The sequence below is a fragment of the Diceros bicornis genome, chromosome 25, assembly GCF_020826845.1.
Source record: "Diceros bicornis minor isolate mBicDic1 chromosome 25, mDicBic1.mat.cur, whole genome shotgun sequence".
Taxonomy (NCBI): domain Eukaryota; kingdom Metazoa; phylum Chordata; class Mammalia; order Perissodactyla; family Rhinocerotidae; genus Diceros; species Diceros bicornis.
Window position 1 is genome coordinate 18,782,209 of NC_080764.1, and position 22,515 is coordinate 18,804,723.

At 35.8% G+C, this 22,515-nt stretch overlaps 2 protein-coding genes across 7 annotated transcripts in view; one reads left to right on the forward strand and one right to left on the reverse strand.

Annotated features, from left to right (window-relative positions):
• Positions 1-2,476, forward strand: part of APPL2 (adaptor protein, phosphotyrosine interacting with PH domain and leucine zipper 2) — a 53,373-nt gene extending 50,897 nt beyond the window's left edge. The window contains exon 21 of one of the 2 annotated variants that reach the window (XM_058568523.1): positions 1,171-1,313. In XM_058568523.1, the coding sequence (XP_058424506.1) occupies positions 1,171-1,245 (75 nt within the window). In that variant the 3' untranslated portion in view covers positions 1,246-1,313. The other variant, XM_058568522.1, reaches the window with a different exon arrangement.
• The window catches only part of WASHC4 (WASH complex subunit 4), a 69,733-nt gene that overhangs the window by 7,423 nt on the left and 39,795 nt on the right, over positions 1-22,515 (reverse strand). For 3 of the 5 annotated variants that reach the window (XR_009223941.1, XM_058568519.1, XM_058568518.1), the window contains exons 26-33: positions 22,249-22,357; positions 18,060-18,126; positions 17,503-17,589; positions 14,563-14,710; positions 11,727-11,823; positions 10,980-11,176; positions 10,557-10,656; positions 8,537-8,612 (exon numbers count right to left, since the gene is read on the reverse strand). Coding sequence is in view for 4 of the 5 variants with exons in the window: in XM_058568519.1 (XP_058424502.1) it covers positions 8,545-8,612; positions 10,557-10,656; positions 10,980-11,176; positions 11,727-11,823; positions 14,563-14,710; positions 17,503-17,589; positions 18,060-18,126; positions 22,249-22,357 (873 nt within the window). In the remaining variant the exon portion in view is untranslated. Of the gene's footprint in view, positions 1-6,075; positions 8,613-10,556; positions 10,657-10,979; positions 11,177-11,726; positions 11,824-14,562; positions 14,711-17,502; positions 17,590-18,059; positions 18,127-22,248; positions 22,358-22,515 lie in introns of those variants that run through there. The other 2 variants (XM_058568516.1, XM_058568520.1) reach the window with 1 other exon arrangement.

Here is a 22,515-nt window from a genome sequence, read left to right on the forward strand (position 1 = left end):
ATATCTATACACTTACTAAGATTTCTCTCGAAAAGAGAAATGATGCTCCCTAGGCAGTGTGGCCAAGTTTAGGATTTCCTTTTAAGCATTCTAACCACCAGACAGTTTTGATCAGCTAGTTCCACAGTCACTGGTAACAAATGTGGAGTTCTTAATAAATATCACTGTGCAGCTCCTACTTTATCAATTTTTTTGCTTGCTGTTGTTGTTGGCTAGATTTCCTTTCTTTCAATCTAAGATGGTACAAACTTAAGTATCTCCCATGTGCTCTAAGGCCTTGCTCCTCAGAGTGGTTCCAGGCCCAGCAGCAGTGACAGACATCACCTGGAAACTTACTAGAAGTGAAGACTCGCAGACCTCCCTGTCTTACAGCAGCTTATAATCTTTCATTCACTGAACAAATTTTTGAGAGCCAACTTTATGTAAGAAAAACTCTGGGGAGAAAAAAGAAAAAGAAAAACCCTGGGGTTATAGCAGTGAGCAAGACAGATATAGTTCCTGCCCCAAGGGGCTTCTAGTTCAACACTGTCCAGTAGAACTTTCTGTAGTAATGGAAATGATCTATGTCTGCACTGTTTAACATGCAGATTGAATGTGGCTAGTGACTGAGGAACTAGATTTTTAAATTTTATTTAATTTCATTTTAATCTAAATGTAACATGTAGCTAGTGGGTTCCATATTAGTACAGTTCTAGTCTGTCGGAGAGGGCAGGAGGACCAAGGACTAAGACAGACATACATGAAATAATGGCAGGCAGTGAGGATATAGATCAGGACCTGGCAAACTTTTTCTGTGAAGGGCCAGAAAGTAAACCTTTTAGGCTTACCATCTCTGTTGCAACTACTCAAACTCTGGTGTTATAACACAAAAGCAGCCATAGACATTACATATACCGTGTGTAAATGAATGGGCATGGGTGTGTTCCAATAAAACTATTTACAGAAACAAGTGGTGAGCCAAATGGCCATAGTTTGCCAATTCTTGGTATAGACTGAGAGAGAGAAAAGAAAGGAGTTTAAAGACATAGAAGACAAAGGCGTTGTGAAGGAAGTTCCTCTCTGGACTCTTTCTGGGAAGATGATTATGATTTGGCTATGTAAAATGATAGTTTGGCTGAGGAAAACCTTGGCCTAGATAACAGAAGAAGTAATGCAATTGAGTTTTTTCAGGGAAACAAGGAGACCCACCTGAAGACACACAGAGACAAAGAGTCAGAAGGAATGAAGCTAGATTACAGAATATAATGAAAGCCACGCCAAAGGGGTTTTAAGTGCATTTTAAGCGTTTTCTTTTCTCCTTAAACTCCCATAACTTTCAGGATCCAGAAGCACTGGCTCAATTAATGCTCTCCATACCACTAACCAATGATGGAAAATATGTCCTATTAAACGATCAACCAGATGACACTGACGGAAGTGCAAGTGAAAATAGAGGCGCGGAATCTGAAGCATAACTCTCTTGCCCCTTTGGGGTTGGAGCACCCAGGAGGAGAGCTACCTCCTTAAGGGTTTTCAACTTCTCTGACATGCAGGCACACGACCTGGTTTCAGAATGCTGACAGTCGCTTGTGGAATGTACCCTCGATGCCTTGATACTGAGACTTGGGAGGGAAACAGTAAGAAATTGACAACACTCCTACCCATCTACAAATGTTATTTTAGGTGCTTTGTGGTAAGTCCTTCTCTTAGATTCCATTGTTCAGCATTCAGAATGAAAATTATGAAAAAATGCATTGTTCACTTTATTTGAATGTCATCTCTTCAGTGTCCAGTATCCTTTTTTAAAAATGGCAAAAGCCTAGATTTATAATTTGATAAACACTAAATATTTCCTATTAATATAATCTATTTTTGTATTTTACTTAAGCTTTAAGTGCCTATCATTCTGAAAATTGTGTATTTATAATCAAGGTTATTTCATAACTGGACCTAATAGCATTAATTTGTGCAGTAGGTGATGAGCCCAGCTTTGAGGCTTGAGCACTAGCAGAAATGCAGGTCTAGTTTTCATAAGTGTTCCAGACATCATGCAATAAAAAGACTAGCAGAGGAATACCACAAAAAATGTTTAATTTTATGTTGGAATCTTAATGAACCAGCATTCGTAAGTTCATGGTCCTCTGGATAATACTGTTTTTAGTGGGGGATCACCATGGATGGGGGCAACTCTACCAACTCCTGTTTCTCTGAGCCAGACCCTCCTCAAGGAAGGGACCAATTTTAAAACTCACTTGAAGCACAGCTAGTCACAGGGCTTGGTATAAAGTTCCTATTTCCACCCTGGCACATCTGGTTCTTGGCATCCCAGCCCACTCCACCATCCCGTTCTACCCATGAAATAAGTATAATGATCTTGAATTGGTACAGTATGTTTAATTACAACCGAGTTCAACACAGTATCATTGTCTTTGTAATAAATTAACCTAGCAAAATGCTAGCAAATAAAAACTGTCATTCTGTTTCTTTTGCTTTCTGTGGTTATTTTCTAGAACATGCTTAAAGTCAGTTATGTTGCCTTAACAGTTAATTTCCAAAACACTAGGGCATAATGAAATCACAGCAGAGGATATACTATCAAAAAATACCTCTATTCAGCATGAGTTGAATAATGTGATCTCAATGCCAAGTTTTTAAAAGGGCTTGCTTTTAAAATGGTGAATTAATAAAACAACTTTTGCAACCCTAAATTAGGTTACTGTAATAGGGTCCATGTGAGGAATCCACTCACTCTATAATAGGTATACCATCAGAGACATAGTGAGCTGTTCTAAGCCAGTATGAGACTGTGCACCATAAAATTACTATTTGAATGTTAACTAGTGCCTTAGAAATTTATATATCATTAGATCAGTAAGTTCTCTGACAGTCTGTAGGAGCCACAGTCCCCTGCATTTCTTTTTCTTGCTTACAATTGTTGAGGGTGGGAGTGGAAGAATCTCAAGTCATGAACAATATTGTAGGAAACTGAAATCAATTTTTTTTAAATTAAAAATGTTATTGAGAATCTGTGGCTTAACTAAGCCACAAAGCATGCAAATCATAAAAACAAACAACTGAAAACCAACACACTGAAACTAACTTCAAAAAAACACGAGAGGATGAAAACACAAAATTAACTGAGCATATTAGCAAGCACACATGACCAACAAAAAATTAGTATCCAGAATATATAAAATGTTCCCACAATTAGTAAGAAAAAGATAAATTGAAAAAAAATAGAAAAAGTCATGAAGACATTTCACCAACTAAAAAATAAAAAGAGCTCTTAAACAGAAATATATTCAATCTTGTATAATAATCAAGGAAAAGCAAATTAAAACCACACCGAGATATGTATTCACCAGACTGTTGGTAGGGATGGAGTGAAGAATCGGGTCCACTGCTAGGAGGGGGAACAGTCTGGCCTCTGTCTAGTGAACTTGCGAGTGCACCTGTCCCTACCACCTAGCAGAGTCACTTGTGAATTCCCACACCCAGGGGAAACTCAACACACATACCCAGAGACATGCACAGTAACGATTATAGCAGCACTGTTCACAGTATCCCAAATTTGGAAATATCCGAAGTGTCATCAACAGAATGGATAAAATACCTGTGTATTCACATACCAAAGTAATACTAGAGAAGTAAAACTAAATAAACTATAGCTATATACATCAACATGAATGAATTTCAAAAGTACTGAATTAAGTCATACAAGCATACAGTAAGAGTCCATTTATATTAACTTTAAAAAACATGCAAAACAATATCATAGCATTATAAAAATACAGATAGGTTGTAACGCTAGAGAAAAGGAATGGTTACCACCAAAATTCTGCATCGTGGTTTCCTCTGGGGTGGAAAAGGGAGCTGAGGTCTGAGGAGGAACGATGGGAGCATCTAAGGCAGTGGGAATAGGCTCTTCACCGACATGGTGGCTACCCGAGTCTTCTATTTTTATTCTCTAAGTAGTACATACATATCTATACCATTTTGCAGGTTACATATTTTTAAATAAAATAATTTTTAAATTTAGAAACAGTGGGTGATTTGCCCTTTCACTCAACTTACTGAAATGTGTATTAATACGTATGAAAGCACTCTGAAAAGTTAACCAGTGCCATCTGAATGAAAGGTGGGAGGGTGGTAAACAGGCCCTTATTAGCCAGCTCTCCTCAACAATTTTCATTTCCAAGCATTGTCTTTGGTTGTTTAGCCACCTGTCAGACTACCTTCTTGCGAGAAGAGCAGGACCTGTCTTACACTGTCTACACTTAGCTGAGCCATTTAAAAAGGAATAGTGTTTTGTGGGGGTTTTTTTGGTGAGGAAGATTAGCTCTGAGCTAACATCTGTTGCCAGTCCTCTTTTTGCTGAGTAAGATTGGCCCTGAGCTAATATCTGTGCCCATCTTTCTCTATTTTATGTGGGACGCCTGCCACAGCATGGCTTGATAAGCAGGGTGTAGGTCCACACCCAGGACTCGAACCCGCAAACCCCAGGCCACCAAAGCGGAGTGTGCGAACCTAACCACTACGCCACTGGGCAGGCCCCACGAATAGTTTTTATGAGACCCCCCCCCTCAGAGTCCAAATACAGGCTATCTTCAAAGTTTTCCACCTAAAAGAGTAATAATAGTTAACAGCTAACAGTTATATGCCGAGTACATTTCTGCCCCTGAGAGTAATCATAAGAGCTAATATTTATAGCAGTTACTGTTTCTTAATACATAAAGTGCTTTACACAAATTAATCCTCAAACAATTTATGAACTATATACTGTTATGCCATTTTATGCCTGAGGAAATGAAGCACAGAAAGGCTGGCAACCTGTTAAGCAGCAAATCAGGATTCAAATCACAGTCTGGCCCCAGCGTCTGTGCTTCTAACCATTATGTGCTATATGTAAAGCACATAGAGAAAACCAGAGACAAAGCAGTCTCCATATGCTTCTCGCAGTACATTAACCTTTGAAGATCATTCGGATATTCAGTAATTATATCAACTTAAAGTGCATCTTTAATGCCTTGTTACCGTTTGTGTAGATTCTGAAATGACTAAATAATAATCTGATATAGATAGGTGCTTCTGGGTATAAAAGCGTTAACTTTTTTCCCCTCTCTTTAATGATAATGAGGCCAATACTAAAGAATGTTTCACTACACACATCTTACATACATTAGAGAATGTACAGTCCTTGGGCCAGCCCCGTGGCTTAGCGGGTAGGTGCGCGTGCTCCGCTGCTGGCGGCCCGGGTTCGGATCCCGGGCACGCACCGACGCACTGCTTCTCCGGCCATGCTGAGGCCGCGTCCCACATACAGCAACTAGAAGGATGTGCAGCTATGACATACAACTACTGGGGCTTTGGGGGGAAAAAATAAATAAATAAAATCTTTAAAAAAAAAAAAATGTAGAGTCCTTCAAGATGATCCCAGAATTACGACATCAGATCTGCACTGATTGGAAGATAGGTACATTTCATCTCCTTTCCTGACTGTCTCTCCACTGTTGGGAACAACTGGAGCTATTAGGTAAACCAGGTGGTAAAGAAAAGCCAAATAGTAAAAATAGAGGAAAACATCCATATACTTGCCCAAATCGACTTTTTATATACTATATATAAGAACTTTTCGTGTAAACTAAATTCTAACTTTGCCATCACCATCTCTGAGTTCACTGCATAGTCTTATGACTTCACTTAATCTCTACAGATTTCCACTTCTTCTGGATGCCTTTTTTTAACTGAAATCTTGGAAAACCTGTTAAACTGTTCCTAACATCTAAAAAAACTATAGCATTAAAACTTCCTTAAGAAAAAGAATACCATCAGTTCTGAAACTTCTGCAACTTCAGCTGAAAAAAAGAACTAAAATTATTTAAATTGGTTAAAGTCTACCTTTTACATTTAACCAACCCAGCCTAAATGAATAACATGATGATGAATGTGATGGTATTCTCTCATCTTTCCCACACTTAAAGTTTCACTACCTCAGGAAAAAAGGAGCAGCACTCAGACTTGACCAAGAACAGTTTCTGCAGTGTAGCAGTTAAAAGGCTCATGCCTCTTGTCTCCAGTGTAATATTTAAAAGGCTCCAGTGTAATATTTAAAAGGCTCTCATTTATTATTATTATTGTTTCAGTTCAACTCATGTTTGCAAATGGCCCTACAGTTATTTCTAACATTAAACACTTGAAATTTTTTGCCTATGTGCATGCAAGTATTTTTTTTAAATAAATTCCGTAAATTTTGTTAGATTAAAGGGGACTCCAAAAAGGTTAAGGTTAAGAACTACTGTTTTAAGACATTCCATTTTGAACATAAACATACAGGGGAAGTAAATTTTTGAAATTATATTTATTAATGTTTTATTATACATATTGTATAATATGTATATTAAACATTTAATATACATTAAGATGCAGGAGGGGGAAGCCCCACTCAAGTGAGGTAACAAGCTTGCCATCATTTACAAAATTTAATTAGAAGTGACAATGTATGGTTAGTCCTTATTTCCTGAGAATTTGTACATTAAGTTTTCTGTGAATTTACAACAAATACTCACACTAATTTTAAATTACAGTATGAAAAAAATGAAAATATTAACATTAATATGTTAGCAAGGAAAACCATCATCCAAATGTGTATATGAACTTAGGTGTGAAACACTCAAGCCCTGTTGCTCTGCACTTTAATAGCATTTAAATATGCTTAATCTTTTCAGAGATTTTATTTCAAATATGTGAACTTACTATAATTTATCCAAGTGACATTATTTCGAACTAAGGGCGAAATAATAATCTGTCACTTTCTTCTCAATTGTAGGTATCCAGGAAGTCAGCATGTGAATGCTTACCTAGTATTGATAAAATAATTAATTGATGTGTGGGGATAACAAACAGAGACATCTGATTCTCTTCTAATTATAATTCTATCCCTATTAAAGGAGATGATTTTAGGGAAGTCAGAGAAGAGAAACAGAAAAAACAATACTGTTGCTAGGAAATGGTGACGAATTTGATACGATCAAATGAAAGATCATTAATATAAACATTTATAATAATGAAAATATAAATTAATAATTATGCAGCATGCTTTAGGGCCAATTCTACAGTTATGAAATGCCTTTAATCCATCCATTGTCCATAATTCTCTAAGTCATGTTTACATAATAAACAAAAAACATTTCCTACCTATTCTGTTTTTTCTGATTTTTAACAGTAGAAGTGTTTTATCTTGGGCTGGGAAAGTTACCCTCACCCTAACCAATGATACAGACAGGGCATTGTACACCTGTTCCAAAAGCTGGAAATCAAACAACGATGTTAGCATTATTTGCAGGATTTCCCCAAAGAAATGCTTAATAGGTGAGTGCAATGGAAAAATCAAGTATTTCCCAAAATGATATATTACATGCAAAGTTTTAAAACTTCTTGTTTTCATTGTAAAAGTATCACTGTCTTATATTAAAAGTTTATAGGCCGTGATTAACCATTTAACTATTAACTGACAATCTTTACAAAAATAAAGCTAGCAGCTTGCTGGGAACTAAATTTACTCAAAATCTTTCTGTACTTTTTAAATCCGTAAATAATTTATTAGCACATTATTCTCACAGTGATAATTTTTTAAAAGCCTGCACAGTGCTTAATCAGATGTCTTAGATTATACTTGGTTTAAAGAAAAAGTCTGCCCAAACCATCACCAAGATTTCAATTCAACCTAATGTAGAAGAAACCTGAGTTTGGATGTAGAAATAGGAATTCATTCAATTTTCTTTGATATCATACATAGTGCCTTCAACCAAAAACGAAGCTTCAAGCAGGACTCTATGGCTTTATCTGAATTTTCTTTCATCTTGAGTATGAAGTAAATCTTAAGTTTAAAGCAACTGTTGGAGGTTAAATGTTCTCAAAGCAATGTAAACTAGTTATAAAATGTCTCACTAAAGACATCAGCAGCTCTTGTGACTCACATGAAATTAACAATGAATCAGTTTATACTGTACATAGAGGGTACACAACACACTTGTGCCTCACCTCTAGTATCAAAACCATCTTCATATATTTCTTTTATAAGAATATTGATACATATGCCTCATGAATTTCAGGCTCAAATCCTTTTGTTTAAACATGTATTTACTGGCTGTACATAGTATACGCATTGAACTTCCAAAGACTAAGACAAATATAGATCAAAGACCTATGCAAATACAATTATAAACATTCATGTAGATTACAAGAGATCTGAGGTGGCAGTTTGGGAATTTGGATTGGCCCTTTTATAACTTAACTTCACTTAAATAACTGTTCCTAGGCACATCTTATAGCCTCAAGTCCAGGCAAAAATCCAATTTTAAAATCTCATTCTCAACCTTTGAAAAGTAATGCCTTTGGAAGAATGGACTTAACTTTTAGAGCACTGCCTTAAAGAGCTGCAACATCTAAATATTTTCCAGAGATGTGGCCCAGGAAACACTTCATCATTAGCTTACTGACATTGCACTGGCAATAGTAGTGACACAATTCTGATGAATTTCACAGGGGCAACGCATACCATCGACATCATTTGACAACAGGATCTGCAGACACAGCGCTGTCGGACAGGCCTCCATTGCTTGTTTTAGTCTCTTCTGAAAGCATGAGTGAAAATAACAATGGACATATTTATGTTCATTTAAAAAAAATGAATTAAGTAAATAAAAATTGAGAAGAGCTGTATTGCTAAATTTCAAATTAAGAAAATGCTGCATCTACCAAATATTTCTCTAAGATCACAAATTACATCTAGTTTAATTTTTTAAAAATTTAGGCTAAATATCGCAAATGTAATGTGACTGGTTCTTGATGGGGGTGTAGAATTGTGAGAGATCAGAACTGCATCTGGGGTGGGGTTTCACAGTGCATGTTTGAAGGCATTCTCCCCCTAGGCCAGTTCCCCCTCTAGATTTCTAGGTTACCAATAGAAACATGGTTGCAAATTCACATATAAAATTATCCATAATAACTTCCCATTTGTATTTATAATTTATTTTGAAAAGCAGCTCTTTATTATGATTGTGATGAAATGAATTCCTGGCTTTTTGTGGAAAATGTCACATGCACATCTTTCATTAACAGAGAAAAACTATTTGACTAATGTATCTAGCAACTTTGACTACATCTCTGAGCAAACTTAAGCTAAAAGAGAGTTCTAAAACAGAAGAACCTAGGCATGTGGGTGAATATACATCAACCAGAACCCTAGAGAGTTCCTTAAGTACAACAGTCCAAAGCAAGGAGCTCTGAAAGGTGCTATCTTTTGTCTTAATGCTGTAGGCCTTAAAGTAAATACCCGATCCACATGCAGAGTATTCCCAAGCCCCCGGGCTGGAGACAAGGTTCTGGCATCACGAAATGCCTAAGCAGAACCTAAGCAATAACTTGAGTTTCTTCACAATTTAGATTATGTCAACTCAGATTCTTCCAAATGGCTTTGCTAACTAAATATTATCATAGCCTTGAAAATGAACTCAAACATAATATATACATATTTTCATTTAATAAATACTGAGTATCTTCCTGGCAACAGTCTGAAATCATATTCCAAGTACACAATTATTACTTTCTCAGTCTAGATTCCAAAAATGCCTGTATATGCTCCTAACTAATAAGTAACATTTAATTGATACAACATTATCAGGGAATAAGGTAGCTGATACAAGTGGTCTACCCAAATGAATCACCTCTATTCACGTGTAAAAAAATAGTATTTTAAAATTTAACTGACAAAATAAGATTAATTTTTGTTTTACGAAATGTAAGTTTTATGTCTTGATTTGTAAAATACAAGTCAGAAAAAAGAAAAAGGAGCAAACATGAAAAGTGTCAACTTAGTTGCTATCCCAAGCAGAGAGGAAAACCTAAGTTACATAATTTCCATGACAGAAAAAAGGAAACATCCATTCTTCAGGGAAGACAACTGTTCCTAAGTTTCTCAAATCTGAGAGAAATATATCATGGAGGTCCTTAAGCATGAGACACTGAGCAATTTACACACAACACAATGGACAGAATCCTTTCCTTAATGACTCAAGTCCATGCACATCATGATCAGTTATTATGCCTACATTGCACTCTGATTCTCCAAGGCGTGGCCATGAAGACAGCAGGAGGCTGTTGCCTATGACATTTAAATAGCCCCTACTTTTTTACGCCTCCTGTCCCATCTCATTCAACGTTTAGTCATCAGCAGCTCTGCCTTCAGCAATATTTAGTGTTCCTCCTCTCATCTGTTCCTGCTTATCTGATATAGGTTGGAGGGTGAAAGAAAAAAACTCAACTTGTTAAATTTTATTTAAATTAGGAAGATGAAACTGAAGAAAGAGTTACCCCAGAATGAAATGCATAAACCATGTAAATTTATTTTCAGTTTCACAAATACTCCACATAGGCTTTACTTCTTTAAGAAATCATTTCTAGACCTGTATTATTTTTCAAGAGGAAAAGGAAGCTGCAAGTCTGACCAGATAAAATGAGGCATTTGTGCCTGCTGCTCAAGATTTACTGCTCTTTCCAAATTTAAGCCACCCACTGACCTTCTTTCTCTTTCTTTTCTTGGTTTTCTTCTGCTGCAGTCTTGTCAGCTCTGAAGAAAATTCTTGCACTGCTCAGTGAGAAATAGAGCAATTCAAATTCCTAAGTAAATTAAAAAATTTGAAATATATGATGAAAATATTATAGCAAAATATCAAAATTATCATATTTAATGTCTCTTTTTCATTATTTCTAAAAAGCTCTAATGGAAATCATAAAGCAGAAACTGAACCAAGTAATCCGTCCATTTTTAACATCTGAGTCAAGGGGCTTCCAAACGCCATTCATTTGAACAGATGCTCTCATTACCACTATTCATCTCACTTGCTAAAATGGGGGTTTCCATACGATTTATGTTTCTTCAGATATCAAGAAGTAATGGATATCAAAAGCCAATGCAGATTTAACTGTTACTATCCTCTAACCTGGAGATAGACATCCAGTCGCTTCTGAGTGAGATTCATGGTTTGCAGTAGTTTTTCATCTTGACTAGTTGAATGCACATTCTGTTGCTTAGCAACTGCTCTGATCTCCTTCAGGTACTTCTCTCTAACAGACTGGAACCAGTGAAGTGAGTCAAATTCCTGGTACTGATCCAGAAGCTTTAGAATGTAAGCCACACCTGCAGTCATCAGCAAAACCAAAGCTCAATTATGAGTACAAAAGTTGTCTTCTACTCCACCAATAACTCTTAACATTAAGCTAACCATTTTTAATTAATCCTCTTTCAAATTTATATTTTACAGCATAAAAGATGCGAAAGTATAAAGAACTAAAAACAAGCCAGTTAAGAAGAAAAAAATAACACAGCTATGAAAATCACCTGGAGGTAACACAGGCTGTAAGGGTGAGGACAAACCTCCACTGCTGAAAAACAGCAACTGAGGAAGCTACAGGGAAATTAAATACAGATGCTAAAACCGTAAAACGGCAACAAAAACAAAGCCTGAATATTAGGGCCAACTAGACTAAGTGATCAGCAACACCAGGGGGGCATGAATGAGAGTTATAAATGATGGAAAACAAGTATTATCAATCAGAAGACCCAGCTTAAAAACAGTAAACAGTGCTCGTGAGAAACAAATCTACAAAGACTGCATAGACCTCTTCTCAAGCAGATCCATTATAAGGTGAACATAAAATCAATGGTAAAACAATTCCATTAAGCTTACCCATGGCAAAGCCATCATCAGTAAAAGCAGCTCCAATTTTATTTTTTTTATTCAATTTCTCCTTGCAACTAATGGAATGCTCTACAAAGTTGAGGGTCTAAAAAGATATAACAACATATTAGAGAAACAACTGTGCTAAAAAATCTTCAGAATTTAGTTTCTAAAACAGATATTTCAAAAATTATAAATAGGAGCTCTTCTAGGTTCCTCTCCTTTTGATTTGAAACATCTGTGTCATATAAATAGCCTCTTGGTGAGGTCACAATCTGTACCTCTTTTTTTTTTTTTTGGTGAGGAAGAATGGCCCTGAGCTAACATCCGTGCCAATCTTCCTCTATTTTTTCTATGTGGGATGCCACCACAGCATGGCTTGATGAGCGGTGTGTAGGTCCGCACCCGGGATCTGAACCCCCAAACCACGGGCCGCCTAAGCAGTGTGTGTGAACTTAACCACTACGCCACCGGGCCGGCCCTGTACAAGTACCTCTTAATGGGTCTTCTTTCCAAGTCCTTTAAATATGAGCACTCCCTCAATCACCACTTAACCCAAGCACAGTGCCTTGCATATAGTTCATTATGAAATATTATGCACACTTTACCATGAGGACACTGAGCCTTGAGGTTTAGTAACCTGCCTAAAGTCATACTCTAAGTGAAAGCTGGAGTCAGAAAAGTAGGCCTGCTACTTTTTTACTTTAAGCATAAGCGCTCTTAAGCATGGCAGTCCTTACTTCTGCCCACCCAATTCATTCTAAAATACTATTTATCATATTCTTGGTTAAAAAGGATTAGTAGTCATTTGGATAAAGGAATTGCCAAAAAAATCACACCCCTAAAAATTCAGCTCCTCCAAACTACTTTAATCATATCATTATTCAACAAAGGTTTACTGAAGCTTACTATACACCAGGCATTATTAAGTAATTACAATAAAAACATGAATACCATCAGAGAGTTCACACTCCAGGGCAGCATTCTCAGCAGCGACAGAAATGCTGTGTACCTGTACTGTCCAATATGGCCACTGGCCACAGACAGCCAGTGAGCACTTGAAATGTGGCTAGTAAAACTCAAGAACTGGATTTTTATTTTATAAAATTTTAATTAATTTAAATTTAAGTAGCCACTTGTGGCTACATATGGACAGCAGAGCCCTAGAGGGGTACAAAGAGACCTGTTTAAAAGTAATTATGATACAGTGTGATAAGTACTATAATACTACACTGGAAACAAAATGTCAAGTTTCACTTTACTGCCTGTAAAACTTACTTGGCAATTAATCACATATTTGTGAAATCTTTATCAACTGTTATTTAAATCTTTTTTAGATATTTCATTTATGTTTGTCTTTTTTCTGGAATTAGATCATAAACTCAAGCACGAGAATAGTGTCCCATACTCCTCTGAAGTGCTCTTAATCCATCGTTTTCTCCATCAACTGAATTCTGACAGCTGCCCTGCAAAACGCCTCTTCCCCAAATTCACAAATGGCTCCCCACTGCTGTTTACTATGGTTTGAGTATACCGCCCTTCAAATCAAAGAAATACGGTGAGAACTCACCCTAAGTTAACAACACTCTTATCAAAGTATAATGAAGACAGACGCACCTCCAGTTTGACCCTATCTTAAGATGAAAAGATAATGCTTATGAGATGAATATGGACATTCTGCTACATCATAGTTATGACATTATTATGATGGAGCATTAACAATAAATGTATAAAAAAACAGTAGAAAAGAAAATTCATGAAGAAAAAAGCTGTCCATAGACTATCAGCTTCAATGGACAATAACGGTTACAATATGTAAAAAGATATGTGTTAACAATTCAGGCAGCAATATGACAAGTTGTTACTCTTCTTTTTGTGAGGAAGATTAGCCCTGAGCTAACATTCGCTGCCAATCCTCCTCTTTTTGCTGAGGAAGACTGGCCCTGGGCTAACATCTGTGTCCATCTTCCTCTACTTTACATGGGAAGCCGCCGCCACAGCATGGCTTGACAAGCGGTGCATCAGTGCGCGCCCAGGATCCATACCTGTGAACCCTGGGCCGCAAAAGTGGAGCGCGCGAACTCAACCGCTGTGCCACGGGGCCGGCCCTGAAAAGTTGTTACTGTTGATCAAAGTTAGATGTAACCAGAAGTTACATCTACTCAGTGATATTTAGATTTTAGAGCTATTTACAAATTTTTTTAAAAACAGCTTTATTATAGAAACCTTTAGGGAAAAATAACTCTTATTGCTAGGATATACTTCTCTCATCTCCAATCTCCATTTTCCCCACTGTAACAGTTGTTTTTATAATGCAATCTTGGGTACAACCTATTTTTAGATGGCAACTAAAGAATTAGAGCAGAACACACTATATACTATAATGAGGAAGCACTAAAAATTTAGACTAGATGTTAGTATTTACTACTGAGTAGAGAAGATGTCCTCAAATTATAAGAGATTTGTTAGAAATAACTTCATACTGTAACAGTTAAAGTTAGTCAACATTAATCACTTAAAATCATTATATGGTATAATTCAGCCTGAAGATTATATGGTGTGTGTATATATATTTATAATAACATATACTCAAGTAATTTAAATCACACTAGGATTTCTATGGCAGTTATTAACAAATAAGAACCTATCTTAACTATAAATAAGTCTCATTCTGCATAGCTAATAGGTAAAAATTCTGGGCCACATTCACTGAGTTCACATTTGGTTTTATCTACAACCAGAAAAGTCAGTAATATAGCCTGTGTGCATTTCCTGCTGCAAAGAAATTAGATTTATTTACTAATACTTTTTTTAAAAATTCATTTTGGGTACTAAAAATACTCACCAGAGGGGGAACAATGATATAGAAATTTCGGAGATGTATATTCTTTGGCCTTCGAAATTCTGGAGCAAAAACATCTACAAGCATTTTGAAATACTCTGTGCCTTCAGCAGAATTTCTTGTGTGATCACTGAGGACTGAATCCAAATGCCTAAAATGCAAAAAATTATTTACTTGGTTCCTTTCTCAAAGGAATATGTGGATTTTTAAATCCATCTCTCATCAGTTTAGATGAGAGCACTCAAAAGTATGAAACATTATCAGACATTTCTAAATCAATTTCCCTGGAGTTCAGGAATGAACTCATTTTCTTGTGAACAGAAGCTGATCAATACTGTTTAATTAACTTACTCCCTAAAATAGAATATGTAGGGCACCCTGGAACTTAAAATAAGAGTTTTGTATTTCTTCTTTCCACAATGAGCCCTGTAGAATTCCAGTTCATTGTAAATAAATTCCTCTTCATCTTAAATCTCTTCACTAATGCTTCTTTTACACCTCCTTACCTCAACTGAAACCTGGCTCTTTTTCAAGAACTTAGCTTCCCATTCAACCTTCAGAAACATGAGCTGCTTTTCCCCTGCATCCCTCATGTATAGCTACTACCACTTTCAAATTATTATTCCCCCACCAATAAAAGGTAGAAATAGCTTAAGACTCTTGATCCAACTATATCCAACTACCCAGCTGAACACAGCCATCTACTTTTTAACCACTGCCCGACATTCATTGATCTAGACTATGATGCCTCCTCCAGTGCTCCTCCATCATTCTGGAAGACTCCACTGTCCATTTAGATAATCAATTCATTACCATAACACCACAACTCCTTGACTTCACCTGCCATGAACCTTCCTTCACTTGATGTCATTCATCCACTCCTTTGCACAAATCTGGACCTTGCGATTAGCAGACAGCTTTACCCTAGAGATCTTAAAAGATCCCACTCTCAGACCTCCTTGAACTGCTTCAAAATACTTTTAAAAGGTCATCAGTCTTTAAACGAATGACATCATTTAATCAGAGGTCTGATTTTCTTCTTTGATATACAAGCCACAAACTATTTTAATCATTTCAGGGCACCTGACTTCAAATAGCTCATTAACTGAACATGGCTTCTTTAATATGGCAAAGAACTAAACTATCCAATAGGATATTTCAGAGCAAATTTTCTGTGTTGGGCTTTATTCTCATAAAAATGCACACATGCATTTTCCTTTTTTCATTTTAAAAAATTTCAAGCTTATTGAAAAGTTAAAATATAGTGTAATGACTACCCATTTATCCTTCAACTAGATTCACCTTTGTAACTTTTTGCCACATTTGTTTTCTCTCTTTTTCCTGAAACATTCCAAAGTTGCAGAACTCATGTCACTTAGCCCATATATACTTGAGTATGAATCTATTAAGAACGAAGACATTTTCCTACAAAGCCACAATACATTATTACATCCAAAAATCAAATATAGCATTATCTAATATACATGTTCAAATTTCCCATTATCCCCCAAATGTCCCTTATGGCTATTTTTTTCCTTATCTAGGATATGATTAAGGATCACCCATTGCATTTGGTTCAGGTCTCTTTAGTCTCCTAATCTAGAACAGTCTCCTTGCTTTCTGTCTTTCATGACATGACATTTTTATAGAGTCTAGGCCAGGTGTTTCGTAGAATACCCCACATTCTGGATGTCTCAGATGGTTTCCTCATAAGAAATTCAGAGTAAACATTTCTGGCAAGAATACAACAAAGGTACTTGCTGTTACATTGCATCAGGAGGCCACATGATGTCAGTGTGTCCTGTTACTGGTGATGCTAAGTTTGATCACTTGGTTAGGGCAGAATACATCAATCTTTCCATGATAAGACAGTTTGCCCCTTGGTGATTAATAAGCAATTTGTGGGATAATTTTTTTGATAGTGAATGAATACTCTATTTTCCAAAAACGTTTTCAAATCCGTTGATGAGTTCCGTCTGATTTCAAGTATTACAGTGATGATCACAAAACAGTGATTTTTTTCCCCCTAAATTTTCTCATCCCTTCTGTATTTATTACCTGGCATTCTTCTGTAAAAAGGAACTTTCCCTCTGCTCCTCCAGCCTTCCTTATTATCACTAATGACTCATGGCTTCTTTTTTTATTCAATGTATTATAATCAATTTCTGCCATTATTCTTTTTGATATTCAAACTGTCTCTACTTTGTCCAGGTAGACATGGACATTCCTCTTCATGCCTAACTCAATAATTGTTATAAATATTAATAATAAAACTTACAGTTTTCTAAAGAATTTCTTAACAATTCTGCATACCTCTCTCAAGTTTTAAATTATGTTCCAAAATCACTACTGACTCAAATCTGTAGATCTGCGCTGTCCAATAAGATAGCCATTAGCTATTTAAATTTAAATGAAATAAAGTTTTAAATTCAGTTCCCCAGTCACATTAGCTCTATTTCAAGCGTTCAACAGCTACATGTGGTAGTGGCTACTCTACTGGACAGTGCTCCAAATTACATGAAATGAAGAACTGGTATTCTAGCGCAATGTTGGCAAACAAATATAAAAAGGTAAAAACAAACAGGTGAAACAAATTTTATTAATGAGATATTTGATATTCTTTTTTTAAAACCAAATCCTCAAAATTAGTTATGTACTTTACAGTTGAGCACATTTCAATTTGGACCAGCCACATTTCGGGTGCTCAACAGCCACATGTGGCTAGTGGCTACTATATTAGACAGCATGTTCTAGAAGATCCCTTTTTGGTGAATTTGGAAAGATCCCCGAATATTGTAGTCTTAACAAGAATTATAGTTCATAAACTGAGACCATACCTTGTATAATAAAAACACTGACATATAAGTTTATATATTACTCTCTAGTCTTCTTTTTAATATTTTATATAAACATGCACTTCTTAAATCTCCAAAACTAGATTACCTTGCTGCTTTTAAGGTTTCTTCCGCAAGACCTTCTTCTTTTACTAGTTCTTCAAAATTTACAATATCTTCAAGATCAGGAACAAATCTACATGAGAATTTGGGAAGGAATTTATTAAGGCAAAGTAAACATGTGCAACTGACACAGATATGAAAGTGGTGCTGCAGGACTCTAAACTTTTCAACTATATATTTGGAAAGAATTTGCATTTCAGTTATATTATTAATATCACCACTTTAGTTCCAAAAGAGAATTTTAGATATGAATAATTGAACTTTAATCCTTAAAATCATCTAATCTTAAGAACCATTCACAAACTGTACTGATAAATTAACTACAACTTTGAGAGAAATAAAGACTTCCAAAGGTCTGCTGTAGTCTTAAAATTTAAGGAGAAAAAAAATTTAACTAGTAGAATTCATATTTTTCTTCCATATTTTATCTCAAAAGATAGCAACAAGAAAAATAACCTTCTCTACAATATTACTTAATGAAGATAGATTTAAATAACAAAATTTTTAAATGGCATAACAAGGCAAAAATGTTTGCATCCATACCTAATGGCATTGCTGCTACAATGAAGGCCACCAGATCTTATCATTCGTACATAGCCCATAGCATTACCTTAAAAACCACACACAAAAAAATCAGATATTTATACAAGTAACTCTAAACTCTAATAATCAGGAATACAGTTATATATAGCAGTCAATTACCAGGTTTCCACTCCTAAGTACCAAAAGATTCTGCTGTATTTTACTTCAGTTCTTGCTCCATAAAAATAAAACATGTATTTGTGCACTTAAAATATAAATGTACATATTTATATACATCTATATTATAGTTAAAAAATGTAACATTTGATAAACTAAATTCATTAAATGCTGACTACATTAAAAAAATCAAACATTTTTAAACTACTATATCAATAACTTCTTCCCTCTCACATTGAGTGTCAGTCTCTCTCTCTCACACACATACACACACACATGCAAAGCTGGAAGTGATATCAAAAAATCTTTATTTGATGCCACCTGAATTTATATCTCTCTCCATCCTAGACTACTCCTCTAGGTTTTCTCCAATGCCTACACCTATATGTCTAAGAAGAACTTTTAATTTAATATGTTCAAGGCAAACTCAAGATCTTCACCCCCAATTATACTTCCTATCTCAGAAACTGACAATTCCATCCTTCCAGTTGCTCAGGCCAAATGCCTTGAAGTCATCCCTGACTCTTTTCTTTCTCTCACACTTTATATCTAATCAATGGACAAATTATGCTGGCTTTGCCTTCAAAATGTGGCCAGAACCCAACCACTTTTCACCACCTTCACAGCTATCACCCTATTCCAAACCACCACCTCTGGCCTAGACCACTGCAATACACAATGGCCTCCTGATTTCCCTACTTTCACCTTTAGCATCCCACTCCCCAATCTTTTATCTACATAGCAGCTGGTGGTTCTTTTAAAACTAAGTGGGAGCTTATCATTCCTTTTGTGAAAACCCTACAATGGCTTTCCATCTCAGAATAAATTCCAAACTCCTTACATGGTCTACAAAGGCTTGCATGCTCTCGCCCCTTGCTGCTGTTTTGGTATGGTCCCCTCCCACTCAGGTCTTCACTAACTCCATTCCAGCCCCTGACTATTCCCCAGAATGCTATGCAGACACAGGGCTTTTGCACTTACTGTTGCCTTTGTCTGGAATACTCCTTCCCTGGATATGCATATGGCTTACTCCTTCATGTTATTTAGGGTCCTTGCTCAAATGTCACCTCCTTAGAGCTTCCCCTGAGCATCACTGAATAGCACTGGCCAGTCCTATTACATCTCCCTACCCAGCACTATCACTGACATATTATATATCTTTTTGTTTGTGTCTCCCTCAACTAGAATGCAAGGTCCATGAAGCAGCGTTTGTCTTCTTCACTGCTCCCTCCCTAGAGCCAACATGTTCTGGCACATAATAGGAATTCAATATATATTGCTCAACTGAACTGAAATTACTCGGGAGAAAGAACAGACGAAAAGGTAAGAAGCAGTTAACATTTCACCATCATTACAGTAATATATGTTTTACAAACATTATCTTATCTGATGTTTTTAACAACCCTCAAGGTAGGTTATCACTGCATCTATTTTAAGGCCTGTCCCAATATGAAAGATGATGGTAAAATGTCTCTTTAACATGCATCTTAAAAAAATCAAATATCTAGTTTCATTGTTGTCCTCCAAATTGTCAGTCCCATATCTGGCTCATCAAAACATGCCAGTGAGAGGCAAGTGCAGAGTAGCAGTTAAGAGCAAAATCTCTGAAGCCAGACAACTCGGGGGCAAACCTGGACTCTGTCACTTTTTAGCTGTAAGATCTATGTCAAGTTATAAACTTTGTATCTCAGTCTCCTTATCTGTTAAATTAAGCTCTAAAGGAACAGAGGTTTTGCTTACTGTCATATATATCACCACATCTGTTGTCCTCAATAAATATCTGCAGAATGAATGAATGGAAATAATACTTACTTCATAGCGTTGTGAGTTTTATATGAGTTAGAACATATAAAGGACTCAGAACACCCCTGGCACATAGTAAATGCTCAATAAATATTAGCAGTGGTTATTGTTATTTCAGCAGGGAGGTTATTAGACAAAAGGACTTCTCATTTTGCTCTGAGATTCCTTACTCCTTTTCTCAAGATATTTAACAGACTCAAGCGCACATTACAATGTTTTATAAGCAGAGATAAAGAATTTATATTTTCTAAGAAGAAAATAAAAAATAAAATGCTAACAAAGTGAAAGGGATAATATTCTCCAATTGTAGAATGCATCCTGGTGGCAACTGAGGCGACATTATAATTTTTTGGGTATTCGGGGAAAAATGTGTATCTTGATGTATATTAGGGGAAAAATGACTAACACACTAAACTCATGATTTACTGATTATTTCATAGGACAAAATTATACTTTTAAAAAATATAAAAACATGAAATAATAGTATAGGCAGTATTCATGAGGAAAAAAACTCTAATATTGTCTATGAATAAATGAAGTTCTAAGCAACACTGCTCTAGAAAAACAGCTCTGAGGTCCGTGGACTCTAAATTTAAGCACATGAACTCTGGTATGTTATACACAAAGTCGTATATGTGTGTGCATATGGGCATTGTTCTGGGGGAATTAATCCACAGTTTTCATCAGATTCTCAAAAAGGGTTAAGAACCATTGCTCCAGAATTTTACAGTCTAATATGACATCAAATGCCACTATGAAGTAAACAGTACTTATTTGACAATACCTCATTATTAAATTGTTTAAAATAAAAAATTTACAAAGGTAAAATCCTCTAAGTTCTTGTACTAACACACAATAAAAACATCTATGTACAGGGGCCAGCTCCGTGGCTTAGCGGTTAAGTGCATGCGCTCCGCTACTGGCGGCCCGAGTTTGGATCCTGGGCATGCACCGACGCACTGCTTCTCCAGCCATGCTGTGGCAGCGTCCCACATACAGCAATTAGAAGGATGTGCAACTATGACATACAACTATCAACTGGAGCTTTGGGGAGAAAAAGGGAAAAAAAAAAAAGGGAGGAGGATTGGCAATAGATGTTAGCTCAGGGCCGGTCTTCCTCAGCAAAAAGAGGAGGATTAGCATGGATGTTAGCTCAGGGCTGATCTCCCTCACAAAAAAAAAAAAAAAAAAGTTAAAATAAAAAAGTCTATGTAGACCAATTAATTTATAAAACTTAAGCTAGTTTTCAGTGACTTTACTCCAGAAGTAAATGCTTATAATCTTTCCCACTAGTAAATTTAAAGCCCCTTGAAAATCCTCAGTATTTAGAAGAATATTTGGTGTAATAGATTCTTAGTAAATGTTTGATAAATGAATGAATGAATCTCAGGAGGCATAATTTTACCAAATTATAGTCAAGAAGAATTTACTAATTGCTTGGTGTCTACAACTGTGAAGAATATAAAACACTTTTGGACTTAGAGGTGGAAAACCCTGCTTTAATTCCCAGCAACACCACTTATTTCTCTGAGTTTCTCTTTTTTCATCTTTAAAATGGTGATTACATGCCTACCTCACAGGGTTATTGTGAGGACATTAATAGAGATAAGGTATGTGAAAAGCTCAAATAAGTATAAAGTTTTGTTAATCCATGATTATTTTTAAATGCAGTTCTTGCTTTTAAATATAATGTAACACATTTCGGAAGACAAGTTCTACTTGTAAGGCAGAAGGACAAATGAAGAAATTATACATAAACATGAAATGTTGTATCGTAGAAAAATTATAACATTTAATATTTCCTCTTTAAATTTATATGTAACTTATTAACTTACACTAATTAACTTCTCAAATAAATATTTTATACCTTTGCATTCAGGCTGTAACTTGAAGGAATCTCTTTTAAAAGCCCAAACAATGGCTAGAACAGAGTAGGTACCCAATAAATAGTTACCAGTTGACTATTTATTATGAGTATGGTCTTTGAGATGAGTTAGTTATTAAATATATTTTTAATTTAATTGAAGAGGTTTTATTTAACTTATATTAGTCACAGTCTATCAACTATTTCTGCACCAACAGTCTAATCATATTTGAAAAACTTTTGGTAAGAAAACTACTCTAGTGGAATCAAGTTGAACTCAGACACTCACATATGAAGCTGTTTATTGGCATGAGATAGATTCTTGGGATTTGTACTTTATTTCCTGACACTTTCATAATAACTTACCGATTTGGCTGATGAGCTGCCTGAATTGATCAAGGTAGCTTTGTCCCTCTGGGGTTATTCCAAGTTTTCTGATGCCTCGATTGAATTTTTCTGCTCTTTCAAAAGGATACTAGAGAGAGAATTTATTACAGACCTCCTAAAGCATAAAATGCCTACCAAATCACCCATGCTAATACACTTTCCTTTCTAATTTTGTATTTCCATTCTGCTTAAAAAAAAAAAAAAAATCACTCAAGTCTAATGACAAAATATTTATAGCACAAAACC